Source organism: Rhea americana, unplaced genomic scaffold (assembly GCF_003343005.1).
Source record: "Rhea americana isolate MKP2758 unplaced genomic scaffold, rheAme1 scaffold_0, whole genome shotgun sequence".
NCBI classification, from domain to species: domain Eukaryota; kingdom Metazoa; phylum Chordata; class Aves; order Rheiformes; family Rheidae; genus Rhea; species Rhea americana.
In genome coordinates this window covers 20,859,248-20,873,863 of record NW_028185037.1, presented here as the reverse complement: position 1 = coordinate 20,873,863, position 14,616 = coordinate 20,859,248, and the positions used below count along the sequence as shown (strand labels likewise).

The following is a 14,616-nucleotide window of genomic DNA, read 5'->3' as shown; positions in this document are numbered from 1 at the left end:
AAATGCAGTGAAGACCTAATACTTCAGTCCTTTCCTACAAAAAGTAAGAAGGATTGGCACTAAAATTCATTTAAAAGCCTGGTAGTAACTGTGCCTGCATCTTCACCATGCCTTTACTTTAGGGGCAGTCGTGCTACTTAACTGTATGAAGCAACGTACTTTATTTTATTCTCTGGAAATGAAGATAATTCCCTCCATTGTCAGAAAATTCAGAATGTATCCAAAATGACGGTGTCAGAAATCAGAGGTATAATTATTGGAATTGCATGATTATTTGTTTATAGTACTGCAGGAAATAAATATTCTGAAGTCTGCTGCGTTATATGTCACGTTGGGTGACACTGTCTTATCTCTTCGTGAGGTGCAAGATCTAGGCCTACAGAAGCATTGCGTAATTTGAGCAGTTCATGCAATTTTTTAGAATAACTGATAAACTGTCTTCCAAAGGCAGTCTGAGGTTGGGTGGGTTTTTTTTTTTTTTTTTTTTTTTGGTACTGAGTTACTGAATACCAGTAATGCTACTGGTAATACAGTAGCATGAACTGTTAATTCTTTAAACATTTAGTTATATGAATGTCTGTATAGCTGTGTGTGCAAGAAGATGCCAGATGATAAGTGGGAAATAAATAAATAAAAAGGCAAAAGCACCCTGAACTTCTTTACAGAAAGGCAATAAAGACTGGAGTACCTTCAATTTATTTGTTTCATATTTTCTTAGCATTTGTGGCAGCAAGGCAGAACTGGGTAGGTGTATAGCCCCCTTCTTAATGAAGAAATGTCTCTTCACTTGTATTACTTTAATGATTGGATGTTTCCGAGGATGGGTATGGTGAAGGATGAAGGAGCCTTTCTCTCCTAACCTTCATTTTTATCTGTGTACAGTGAGATAAAGCATTTATATTTCCAGGATGTGGGACTCTGAACCTCTAGTATTAAGCCTGGCCAATTTTTGATAGTACTTTGCCTTAAACAGCAATCGTAGCTATCCTTTCTGTCTTGAGAAATGGTACGTACCAAAGAAGGATCCCATTTGCTGGTYGGCCTTGTCCCACAAGGGAAAACCAAGAGATTCAAGTAACAAATTACATCTGTTGGAACAAACTCCGCAGGTCTTGGACTACAGAGGTCTTCCGAGTCTGCAGTTAAGAGCCTAGGTAAAGCAGGAGCTTGTGAGCTGCAATCGTGCTTTGGCTCCGACAGGTAAAGAAGGCCGGAAGGGAGGCTAGTACTTAGCTGTCCTGTTCTGTAGTTTTTGGTAGCTGCAAAACAAGAGCCTCTGCGCTGATGCGAAGGCCGGAACACCGAAGATATATGAAGCCCGCCTTTCCACAGGTTCGTAGCGTGTATCGGAAACAAGAAGCAGGGTTATAGCTCAGTGGCAGTGATGGTCAGGTCTCAGAAGAATCCGGGTGACAAGAAGTTCCCTGAAGGCATGAACTGTTCAGCAGATGGTTGGATGAAATTTTGTCATCCCTCGACACRTGCATGGAAGYATCTGTACTGCAGTATTCTGCAGCRAGTCCTTTTGGTACTAGGAGGGGATCATCAGCTGGGATCCTCGCTCGGAAAGCAGGTCTGTTCTGTGAGAAGAGACTTGCTGTCATGTTCAGGTAGCTGCATTTCAAAGACAGTAGGTTTCGGTGATACTGAAAAACAAGCCCATCCTTGAGCTGGTATTTGGAAATCAGCTTCTTACTCACTCCCCTAGATGTAGTCAGAGATCAGCTTACGARCAGATAATGACAGTTGCTTTTGGTGACTGTCCCAGCCAAGCTTTTTACTCTCCTGATTTTCTCATGAGATCTTAATACAAAAAGTTCTGCTTGTCACTGCTTCACAGAGGAGCCATGCAAAATCCCTGCTTTTCCTGTATTTTCTTATCCCAGAGAAAAAAGGTGTGCTATAGCCGACTYTAGGTCGGGCTGACTGAATCCACCTTCACTGTTGGAGAGCAGAGATGAGAAGGTCTGTATGTATTTCTTCRGGCCTGAATAATCTCTGTTTTGTGGCCAGCAGGATGACTGAAAAAGAGATGTKTCGGTATGACTAACAATACTTGGTAAATGTTCTTAATACATTGGAAGAGCAGCTAAAGGATTCTTCTTATATATTGTTACGTTAATTTCATAATGTTTGCAAGATACGCAATGGCTTCAAAAGATTAGAAGACATAAAATAGATTACATGATCTCATGTAGCCCCTTCAACTTCTAGGGTGTCGTGCCTCACTGTTTGGAGAGAGAAGTCAGCTCTGCTTTTAGATGGTTTCTTTAAGTGGGGGAATTGAACTCAAAAGTTACTATTTGATGGTATAAGAGCTACTTTGTTTTTATTTTTTTGTTTGCTTTTTTGTATAGCATGAAAATTCAACCCCATTTCAGAATCTGGCATTAAATAAGATGTCCAAAAGACATGCTTCGAATCCTAACATTTCCCTTCCAGGACTTGGAAAGACCCTTTGKTTAGGCACTTGTGACAGAGGACACCTTAGCGTAGGAACCCGTGGGTTAATTAATCTGGCGGTACTACAGCATAGATAACCTGCTGCCTTTAGYGACATTTAAGTACCAGGTCAGTCAACTTTCCTTTGCTTTGAGGTTGGCTCTTCACTTTTGAATACTTCTTTCCTGCTTACTGTTTCACGGCCGTGTATTTGGAAAGCGATCTGGAGGCCTGCTGCCAAGGAAAAAAAATAAAAATAGAAACAGAGAAGGGAGTAACAGGGAATAGAAAGAGAGCGAATACACCTGAGGAGTGAYGAGAAACTGGAAAGGACAGCTTTCAGAGGACGTTCTTTTGGTCCTAATCTTAAAATGTAAAAAGGCAGTTAAAAATGTTTCAGAGCAAAAAAAGAAGGAAGCAAGCCATTTTTTTATATACCGTATTTTTTTTTCATTCTGTATTTATCTCTACAGTGTAATTCAGACGAATAGCAGAGGCAGAAGCAGGAACTGGGGAACTCTGTTTTTCAGCTTCTTGGTAGTGTGGTGGTGCTACTTTCCCTCCCTAGCACTTGACCACCTCTAGGCACGTTTTGGCTCGTACCTAAAATTTCAGTSAATAGCTGAAGATAGCTACTATGTATCATGAAATGGAAATGCTAATCAACCATAAAAGCTGCTTCTGGGTGGTTTTTAAGTTAGTCTTTTTCATCAGTCTTTCAGCTGCGGCTTTGACTGTTTGTATTTTGGGTTCTGCCTGGCTGTGTCATCCACCCATCTTGTTATATCCTATTGTCGGAAGACTCTTAAGAAGGTTGTTTTCTGTGCGTAAGACGACTAAGTGCGTGTTTTCCTTTATGAAAAGAGGCTTTTATTATTTTTTTWAAAAAACTTTGTATTATAAATATTCCTACTTTGTTTACTATGTTACAGTTTTGCATAGTTTKCTATATTTTGAAGATTCATAACCAGGCAATATATTTTCAGGGATTTCAAAGCAAAGAATCCTGGTGCTTCTGCTTGCAATATGTTGTGTGGAATCCTAAGCAACAGCAACTTTAACTAACTCTTTATCAAAACCCCAAGTAAACCTTGAAATTATAGGCARTCAGATCAGCTGCTTAAAGTTCTCATCGTGATGAAACCAACAAATTAGTGTTCCAGTGTTCACTTTTAATATCATGAGTGAATGRTTAGATACACTTATTTTGGGAAAGGAGTACAGAGAATTTTATTCTTTGAGTTGACTCACCCAAAGTAAGTTGTCAGGGCTTCACTGCAGAAGTGAATTGGAGGAGGAAGCATGCAATATATGTCAAACAGCATTAGCTGTTACTGCAGGACAAACAGTCCTAAATTTAGAATTTGGAAATAGAAGCTTAAGCTTTGGGAAGGCGTATAAATTTGGGATTGGTCGTAAGTTAAGGGGACTTCTGCATCTGTCTCACTCCATTACGTGCTGTGATCCTGTAGAATGTGACTGTCACTCTGAACACTAGTTCGTTCTGCTTTTGCATGCATCTTAATGCCTTACTAGCAAGTAGAAGACTCTTTTACAGATTAGTCTATTCAAAACCYGTGGAATAAATCAGGGGCAAATATTGCAGCACTTTGGTCACAGAAAAAGCTGGGTCATTTTCTTTGCAAGTGAGCCCTTGGTTTGTTGGTAGGATGTGGCCTGGGACAGTGTAGGATATGTGTGTTCTTCGCTGGCAGCTGCCTATTAAGTATTCACGCTTGAGAAACCAGAGAGCTCTTGCCATGGGGTCATGTCAGCTCAACTGCTGTCATCACCTCTTTGGGACCCCCTTGCCTTGGWTCAGGAGCTGATAGCTTACTCACTTTGAGTCTTGATGCCTCAATCCACCCTGAAGGTCCCTCCTAACCATCTTCATGAAACATCATGTACTGTGTGCCCGCCAGCTTTTAGATTTCTGAGTGGTCAAAATGGAGAATTTTCTCTTAGTTTTTTGAGTTTGTTTTGATTTTGTTATTTTCAAGAAAATGTGAAGACTGTCTGTAATTTGTGATGAAGTCTTGCTTGCTATTCGTGCACTGTCAKTTTAATCCTCTTTTTCTTGCTTTTCAGATATGAACTGAGAATTCGATATTTACCAAAAGGATTTCTAAACCAGTTCACTGAGGACAAGCCAACTCTAAATTTTTTCTATCAACAGGTATAGTCAGTTCTGCTACTCTTTATTTTGCTGGCATCGGTTTGGAAAGTTCTTGCTTTCTTTATGTRGAAAATTTACTGCTGCAGAAACAGAAATAGTTAAAATTGGAAGTTGCATAGGTAGAACAGAAAGGGAGCAGACCATCACATCTTTCTCCCYGAGAAATGCAGAGGATTGTTTTCCCAGAACAAAGCAATTTTGCAGTAGTTGTTTTAACTTAGATGAAATTAACTGCTCTTCAGAAGACTTTTAATAGTTTTGCCCCATTTTATTAAGTTCTTTATTTTTTTTTATTTTTTCAAAATTAAATAAGCAGGCAAGTTTTTTTGGTCATTGTTGGTTTGGTTTTGTTTTTTTACATCCACATGATGTTTTTCCCAGTTACATTATTAGATTATTTTCTTGATTTCAGTGTCCCTTTAGAGTCTAACTCTCTTATCAGTTAGCAAAACCATGTAACTGTAAAATTTCCTAAAAATTAAGCACCTAAATCCTCATTTTGTACTCTAAAATAAATGCTTTCAAGCTGTCTTTAAACTGGCAAGTTCAGGCTTCTGTTAGAATGACTTTGATAGGAGTTTGGAGTTGAATTTGTGAAGTGTCATTAATCTTAAGAATCCATACATCTCTGAAAACTCAGACCTAAAAATACTTATTTGCTACATGTTAGGTGAATCTCTTTCAGTGTCTGACTGGTATGATGTCTATGTTCACAACTGAAATATTGTCAGTGCTTTACAAATAATTTGTGTTGCTGATGTTGATGAGTTTGTGAACCACGTATTATATGATGTTTCTACATTGTATTTTTAAACAATACTATATCCTCTATATCCTACTGTATAGAGGATTATTTTAAATCTAGATCACTTCCAGGAGTCATTTTACCGAATATTTTGTYGTAACTTGGGCAGGTCTTGGACTTAAGTCACCTGCACTGGCCAAGCTCAAGAACTACATCATGAAGCTGGAGTTACGTTTTGAAATGAGATTTCTTTTTTTAGCTGATGCGTTTTGCTGGGTTAAAGGAACAACCTAGTGAAGTTCTGGTAGCTTTACACAAACCCCAGAGGTTTCTACAAAGAATAGCTATTCTTACGGACTACTATCCTTTTGTTGAATCTCTTCTGCGTTCAAAAATATCCTAAACATATGAGATTTTGTGATAGGCTCCAAAATAACAGGTTTCTTGAATTCAGTGATTACCTTCTCAATATCTGAGAAAAATTCAGGAAATTCCCCTAGATTGCCCCCCTTCACTTATGGGAAGGTATTACACCGTAACAACATTCCCCCGGCTATCACAGCTTTGAAACCTAGGAAGAACACACAGCTATGTTCTTCTTAAACCCAGGAAGAGAAGGAGTTACTTTTTTTTTAATCTCTTCTGATGTCCTTATTTTTTTTCGTTCGTATCTGAAGATCTGCATTTTTTGATTGCAAAAATGACAGTGGCAGTACATGGCAGTAACATCTTCTCATTTATGCCTCAAATTAGTATTTCTTTCAAGCGGGGAATTTAAAGTGGGAATATATTAACATTTTCTGAGAAACACACGTTTACTAAATTTGGGGAAAACATTAGAAAAGGCTGCAAATGGCTGGGAACAGCAAGCTGGTTTGGAAGGTGCGGAAGTGCTGATGTGTACAAGGAGACACCTGCCTTTGTCTGGTAATGTCCTGAATCCCGGTTCTGTCTATTACAAAGTGAAAATCCGACTTTCTTGTCTCCTTGCTCTGCACTCCACACAGGCCTTTTCTTCTCCTTTCCCTTATCACGAGGTATTTCTAAATCCAATTCTCTGCCAAGGTCACTCTTCTTCATTCTGGGGTCCTGCAAGGTATTTGGGTCTTGCTGGCATGGAGATCAGTGCATAACTTTTTGAAGTCACTCTGTCGCTGACTCCCTTTTGCTCCGCGAGTCTCACTTAGCCTCTTGAGTAAATCAGGGCAGTTACATTTGTSTTGTCTGGTTAACTGTTAAGGCAACCTCAGTGACTGCTGAAAAGACAGCAGGAGAAGGCTTTGAGCAATAACAGTGCAGCATTGAACAGACCTAAAGCAAAGGGAATATGGGAAGACAAAACAAATCTTGACGTTTTCTCTCGTTGTCATCCCCGCAACATTTTGACGTTCTCATTTTGCTAGCCACAGCTCAGCCACGATCAGATCTGTGTCATCAAACACAGCATGCCGTRTATAAGCAGGAACACTGAAATGCATCTGTAGATATCTTGAACTTTCTACACAGAAACAACTACATTAGAGGTAATGAACACAGGACCCAGTTACAACGTCAACAAAAAAAAGTAGCACTTCTAGAATCAAATTGGCTTTTATGGATGTAAAAGGCAAATATGTTGTTGCTTTGTACATTATAATTGAGAATAAAGTTGTTGAGGTCCAGATGCTGCCCATGACTAAATCTTTCTTTTCAAGATGTGGCTGAGGACCTCCTATTATCATGAAGACATCTAAAAGCAAATTGTCTGACTTATTGAAAATACACAATATCTAATTTAAAAGGCCCCGGAGAAAGAAAACGAATATGATGACTTATGTGAAAGAAAAGCCTGTGAAATGTCCATGGATTTTAAAAACCATGTCATTATTTTCTTCAGYTGCTGCTGAGCAGCAATATTGTTGAAAAACAAGCCGTAGAGTTCGAGTGAGACTGAATCCACAAGTGATTCTTCKTCTTCCCAAAAGCGCAGGACATTTGTAAAGATAACAAAATGTTACCCTAATCACTGTCAACAGACACAGTTTATTCATACAGTTAACCCAAACCACAATTACCAGGCCGTTAAACTGAAAGCTGGCACACATTTGTAGCTTCACATGCATGACTACTCCCATTCTCTTCAGTGAGTGCTCTTCTTAGTATAAATTTATGCAAGCATTTAAGTCTCAGTTTGGACTTAAGAGCTGGAATATCTTTTTTTTTTTCCCCTGATTTTTGACTGTATTAAGAATGCTGTGACCATTCTTTGTGTTGGGTATTCTTTATTTTCAAGAGTCTTGGGTAGATCAAGAAGCTGCAAGCCAAGCTGCTTGTAGCTTGATGTACAGCCATGGGCGATGAGCGGCGGTCGTTCCGCCATCTGCAGCGGACGTTGTCGGTTTTAATTGGAAGTATAAAAGCAGTGCGCTTAATGAGACTTTTCACAAGAGTGCCCCCATTTCGAAATCTGTACGGCAAAGGATTAAAATCGGTGGCGAGGGGAAAGCCCGCAGAATTTGTTTGCGATGCCAGAACTGCTCACACTAATATTGAACCGCGTACAGCTCGTCGGGGTTTCGGCGTTGGGGCTCCGGTCCTTCCTCTGGCCGGGGGGAGCTGTGCGTTCGCCGAAGCCAGGATTTCATTCCCGACTGAGAGCTCTGGCTAAGGGACTAATGCGCTAGAATTTTTCTAGAATTTCAACGTTGGCTCTGCGTTTGGAAGGTGTCAAATGTAGCAGGTGATGGGTCTTCTGAGGTCTCCATCTCTCTCTTTTCGCTAAGTGGAGCACGTAGGTGGTTATATTGCATTGACTGTATTATCCCCCCGGGCCCAACTGCCTAAAATTTTAGAAAGTTAGACCAACCGCATGCTACCAAGTATTTAATCGTGGGGTTGTTCAAGTATTCATATTTATCTTGGACTTTTGGAAAACATTTCAAATCKCCTTAAGGAAGCGTCGGTCAAATTTGTGTCGTCGGTTCCCTAAGTCCCAGTGAAAATGGAGTGAGTGTGGGGATGGGGGCATACAGGGTGCAGGCGTCCCCGTCTTTCCCTTTAATAGCTGGGTGAGGGACAAAAGCCCTATCTCGCATCGACACAGAACGCACAGCTTTTAAAACATTCATATAATTAGAATCAGCCRTAAGCTACTTGAATTGCCTCCCTTTTTATTAGGGCACAAGAGACTGCACACATTTCTTGCTGAATAACGCGTTAGCCCACAGTAATTTGAGCTGGTTTTATCCCCTGATGAAAAGGGAATGAGCATCTGCATGGGGGTAGCGGGGCAGCCAGCTCTCCGGCATCAGCTGGCGCGTCGGTMCTGCCCTCCTGCCTCTCCCAGAAGACTTGTCAAAGTAACTTTTGGGATTTTTAGATGCATGAAGAATAGGAAAAAGTTGCTTTGATCAACCCAGATGCAGCCAGGGGGAAAATTCMTCTAGCTCGTGGCGTGGAGCTGCTCTGGAGGTGAACCTGTACGTGAGAAAGGAGACCCGAGGACCAGCCTGTGCTTCAGCTTTGYTTTTCTAGTGAGCCAAAGTAATGCACAAGAGAGAGAAGTGCAGGTGGAGAAAGGATGCTCTCTCCAAGGTGAGGCAGGAAATCCCGAGCTGCGCTCTGTGCCGCACGGCAGTTTCGTAAAATACGGCGTTTCACGAGTTGATGCCTCTGAATAAACATGCGCTTTTTGACGTTCTGGTGAGGGTCTTAAAACTATGTACTAGTGCTATATTAAAAAAAAATTTTTTGAAAAAAATATGACTAGTTTTATATAAAAAAAAAACAGCACTGCATGGATGGATGAGGCAAAGTTTCTCGTGGACAAACAGCACCTTTTTGTTCAGTTTCTGCAATGTCTGTGAAGATCATTTCAGCGCTTTAAATGTAGTTCCTGAAATGAAAAGTCTCACTTATACGGTGGTAGAGAAGTGTATCGTGCAAATTAAATACCATTTTTATACCGCTGTCCCTGACATGCAAAAAATATTAAGTCAAGGTGCAATTACTGTAATAACTTAATGATTGAAGCTTTATAAAGCTTAGGTGCGCGAGATGTAATTTGAAATGCAGGCTGGGAATTAGACTCTTTAACCTAATTAAATAACAACATCTCGTATAATAAAAATAGGAGAGCTAAAGCAAATGACTTTGCCAGTAAAAGCTGTGAAGAAAACCAAGGACATAGGGAGCAAAGCTTGCATTTTGCCTAATATTGGCAACCTGTTTAAAATAAACAAAAAAAAGAATCCTTTGGGGAAGGTTAATGGTTGCCACAGAAAACGTRCCCTATGGGGAAGGGGTAATAAGTGTAAGAATTGCAGCTGCTTGAAAAGTGATAAGATAAATCGAGCTGAACGTCACCTGTCTGCTCCTTACAGCTTGTAAGAGTAATTAGGAGTGAGATACCCTTTTACAGGGGTCTGTTATTAAAATTGCCAAGACGCCCAGTTCCCAGCAGAGTGCTCATTTCCAGCTCCAAAGGTTGATTCGTGACCTCAAAGCCGCTGCCGTTCTCGTTGCCTGGACCTGGCTGTCCGAGCAGCGGCGGAGCTGTGCCTGCGTCCCCTGCCTGTCCTGCGTGAAACGGGTCTGCTTGCTGTTAAYGGTCCCCTATGGCGGGGATGGAAAACATCCTCGTGTTCCTAAATGCTTCTTAAATACTCAAGTTCGGGCCGAAGGAAAGTGGTTGCTTTGGTTTTGTGTTTCCACGTGTCTGCAGGACTTCGAAAGCTGACATTTGTGGGCTTTCTTCACTGATGTATGTTAATTAATATTACTTTAAATTTACAGTCGTGAATTATCAGGGCCTATATTTCCATGCGTTGGTACATGCGTCGATCTCAGTTTGTGATGCTCAACAACACGTTGCTCCGTTTAACTGAATTGCACTGTGTATAACACACGTCGGACAAAACCAAAGTGGAATCGCGTTGATCCTTGTACTCGTCTGATCTGGAAAAGCACGTTTTTGGTGTGGGAGAGGAGGAGTATAAAATTAGCCCTTAGCAAAGCACATGGGATGAGTACTATACGACTCCCACGTGTGCAGACCTACTTCAGCGAAGGCTGGAGGAGCAGCAGTGTCTGCGGCAGGGACAGCTGGAGACCAGCCCGCTCTGCCAGAAGGGAGTTTTGAGCCATTCTGCCCCGTACAATGCCCTTGTCAGAAGTTGATTTCCCCCCCCCTTCTCTAATGCCCTTATTATTAACACAGGAGGCTCCAAAATTAGTTAGCGATGTCAGAGATCRTGTAGATAATACAGAGGCTGTGACCGTGGGAGGTGAAGGGGAGGAGCAGCTGAGGGCAGATGGCAAATGAATGTTATCCTAGCGCTGGATCTGGGCTTTTAACTCCCCCAGAAAAGGCTGAAGCTTTAATTTTCCCCTAATGTGGACTTATCCTCTCTAATGAGTCTAATGTTACCGGACGGCTAAATAAGGGTGGAGAAACACCGCATATTTTAAAAACTATCATTATGTCCATTAAGGTAGCTTCCAGAAATATTGGGGACGTCAGAAGTGCACTTTGGGTTTCTGAGCATATGTTGCTTTGTTCAAAGCAGATCAGGCACAAATCTTTGAGGGTTAATTTTGCACGAGATGTATGATATCGCAGCAGTTGGGGCTTTACTCTTTCAAGGAAAAGTCRCATCTAAAGTTGATTATTGGGATCTTGTAGTGAGAAAAACTSGGTGTCCTACCAGAACCTACTATTGCTAGTTTAGGAATGATTTAGCTATGAAAAGAAGCAAGAGCCTTCTGCGTATGGCAGTTTTGCAATTAAAAATACAAACAGTTATGTAAGGCGACTGATACACCTTCCTCTAATGATTTMTCTATCCTGTGGCATCCTACAGCATTTTGTTGGGCATTTAGCGCTGCAAAACAGATCACGGCAGAACATGCRAAATGTTTGCGATAATTATTTCCAGTAATATATCCCGAAAGAGTCCTGAGCCAGGTGGACTTGCTTCTGCTGAAAGTCCAGAAGAAAAGGCAACGGGAACTCGAGAACACGGAGTAACTAGTGATTTTGAGCGTGCAGTCGCACGGTGGAACCGAATGTGCTGTGCCTCGGCCACGGGTTACGCGYGGGGTTGCCACCGGTCAGCTTTGGCGACCGAGGTACCGGGCGTAGTCTGGACTTTGTGTTCAGGAAGCCGGAATTAAGGATGGACGGGAAGGAAGGCGCTGGGCGGCGGTGGCCGCGCGGTCTCGATGGTCGCCGAGACGTGGCGTGCAAAGAGCCGAACGCCAGAACGCCGTGGACCCTCGAACGGTCGGCAGCAGGCTTCGGGGAACGCGCGTGGGCCGTTGGAAAGGAGAAGAAATAATTACTGTRAATACGGGAGGGCCGGGAGCAGGATTGTTGTTTGTTTATGGAAAATCACTGCCAAGCACCGGCACTTCCAAAGCGCTGTTTAAACACAGTTGTCAAAGCCCATTTCAAATGCCCATTTGGAAAAAAAAAATAAGTTAACTAAGTGGTGTAAGTAGGTCATAGATGCTGAAAGTAAAGTGAGAGAAACAGATGACTTATTTTTAAACTGTCCTTCTGAAAAACTGGCGATTATCCTGTGGGAAATTTCTTGGTAACGTTAAATGAGATGGGAAAGCCGATAGGGAGGCTAATTACTGGTATATAGCCCATTTTGATACACCATTTGATAGTACTATTGCTGAAGAATATCTACAGTAGTTTAACCTGATAAAAACCTCAGTACAAAGTTTGATAATCTGATTTTTAAATTTTTTCTGTGGGATATTAACAAATTTAAAACTGGGGTATAACATTAGGAGACAACAAACAGGCCCTTTTCTTCCTAAACTCCTGGAAAGTGTTCAATATTAAATTCAACATTRTTTTACTCACGTTCTCAGTAAATAAAAATTTTAAGGCAGCGTAGCGTTTTTATGCACTGCGCTGGCAAGATGGCTCATCAGCCTCAGCAAACGGCTTTCTGAAATACTGCAGCTGCGTAAAAAAAAAACCTGCGTGCAGAAAAATGAAGCAGATGGCTTTAGAAAGTAGCAGCTGGTATATAAAATACRAGGTCTGCGATAGATTTCTCCTTAGATCATGTGTGCTCGCATAGGGCTCTTCTCTCATTTCTCCACGTTCCCAAACACGGGCTTTCTTCTGTCTCCAGTTTTTATTATAAACTGTACCAGCTGGAATTTGCCCGCCATTTGTATAGCTAGCAAACTGCCCCTTATTTCCCAGGAAGGTTTGAAAAGTTAGGGGAGGTGCACCAGCAGCAATTTGTCTAGCCAAGTTAAAAAAAAAAAAAAAAAAGAAAAAAATAGTTTATAAGTCTGGCGTCGGAACTGAAACTGGTCCTGCGAAACTGGACTTTTCTGTATGTGCCCGACCTCCTCTTGTCCTTGGGGGAAAGGGTTTAACCTTGGTCGCGATGTTTCGATTCGGTAGTTTGGAGGCGGTTCGCTGTCCACCTCTTCTGCCCATGGAAGAGCAGCTCTGAGCTTCTTCCAGAGCTCAAAAGGCTCCAGCAGCAAAACTGGAATTTTTGTTCTGGGTAACCGATGAAGGATGCTCCGGTGGCCAAGGAAAGAGTGAAGACAAAAGTGCTGGTGGACTGGTGAAGAAATGCATTGAGGTTTAAGATTATGGTGGGCTTTGAAATTTGTGTTTGTTTTAACTACTAACAGCCTTTCTAACCTCGCATTGAGCACAGGCACCATACGTTGTGGGAGTTGCCTTGTTTTGTTTGACTTCAGTGTAAGGCACATAGAAGACTTCTATGTTTTGCCTTTGAGGGCTGAATTTAAGCCTGGCATTCAAGTTTTATCCCGTATTGCGTCTTTTCGTTGTAATAGAGCATTCGTAGCTGTCATGACCGAGAGGTTTACTGCAAATGTGCCGTATACGGCATGTTTCAATTCTTATTCAGCAGCCTGTGAGCGAGCAAATACAAGCAGTTACTTTCTTTAAAGCTCACGTTGGCATAGTACTCATCTAGAAGCCTGAGACGGCTCAGATTTCCATTGCGTTACTTTTAAACAGACATACTAATCGTCTGTTCGATTGTGCCTTTGACTTAAACTTGCTGGAGTATTTCYAACAAATCTCGGGGGATAGGTGCTTAAAATTTAACTCTCCACTTTGCAACGAGAAATTACTTTGTCTCTATGCTTTAAACCTTGTTTCCCAATGTATTTTCTCTCTGCAAGTTCAGATAAGCACATTCTGGTAGAATGCAAATGGGTAAATAAGAGGAAAAGCCCAGGGCTGTGTTACTAGCAGAGTAGACCAGATTGATTCACTTAGTTAAGATACAGGGTTTTTTGTTCACTTTCACTTAATGTTTTCTTACACTCTAGAAAAAATAAAGGTAGCTTTTAAGGTAGCTTAAATGGCATGCTATAAATGTTCTGTTTTAGCCGTTAGATCTGATTTTGAACAATTAAAATGAACCGCAGCCAAGGTCCTTGGCGTGCTGGAAGAGTGCATCCTACAGCGAAGGCTTCAGCCCTCCTCCCAGGGTTGAACACYGTTATCTGAACTTCCAAGGTGCAGGTAAAGGTCTGCAGATAGCTCAGGAGAGGGCACTTCTGCAGGTGCCACGTGAGGTCCCAGGTGGTAATAATACTAATAATAGTAATATCACTGAAGGTCAGTATTCATCCTTCCTTTTAACATACTGCTTCTGGCTTCATAATGAACAGAAAAGATTGATGGTATTCTCTAGATTTTCAGAGTAGTGTGCGTGTGTTTATATATGTTTAGGCTTTAAGGTCTTGAATATAGAGCCTTTTTTCTCTTAAACAGAAGGAAAAAATCTCACCTCTCTCATTAGAAATACGGAAACAACAATAAAATAAGTGAGCAAACACAGGAGACTTGTACGAAAATCTGTTCAGTTGCCTTGTGGCAAGACACTAATTGCCATTAAATTCTGTTGCATCTCTTCCATTTAACATTTGTTTTGGCTTTTTCCGTAGGAGGATATGCAACTCACGCTGCAACTCTTGCTCCATTCCTGTCTAATCTTTGGGCTTAGTTCATGCGTTATCTAATGCCACCTCAAAGAGCACGGGCAGGAAGAATTAAAGGGATCAGAGAAGTTCTCATTAGTATTCTGATACTGGAAACTGAATCTGCTTGAAAATGAATAATAGAGTGGCTTTGAAAGAGTTTAAACTCCAGATAACCATGCAAAAAACTTGAGATCCCTGTGCAACGAATCAGCAAGGGACAATTTTTCTGTTGGACCTTTCTCTTGGAAATGCGAGGCGGAAGAATTAATTT

General features: G+C 41.4%; 1 protein-coding gene across 9 annotated transcripts in view; it reads left to right on the top strand.

The window, feature by feature from the left end:
- Positions 1 to 14,616, top strand: part of PTK2 (protein tyrosine kinase 2) — a 185,724-nt gene that overhangs the window by 94,770 nt on the left and 76,338 nt on the right. For all 9 annotated transcript variants that reach the window (XM_085322275.1, XM_085322667.1, XM_085322510.1 and 6 more), the window contains one exon: positions 4,531 to 4,618. In XM_085322275.1, the coding sequence (XP_085178401.1) occupies positions 4,531 to 4,618 (88 nt within the window). The remainder of the gene's footprint in view (positions 1 to 4,530; positions 4,619 to 14,616) is intronic.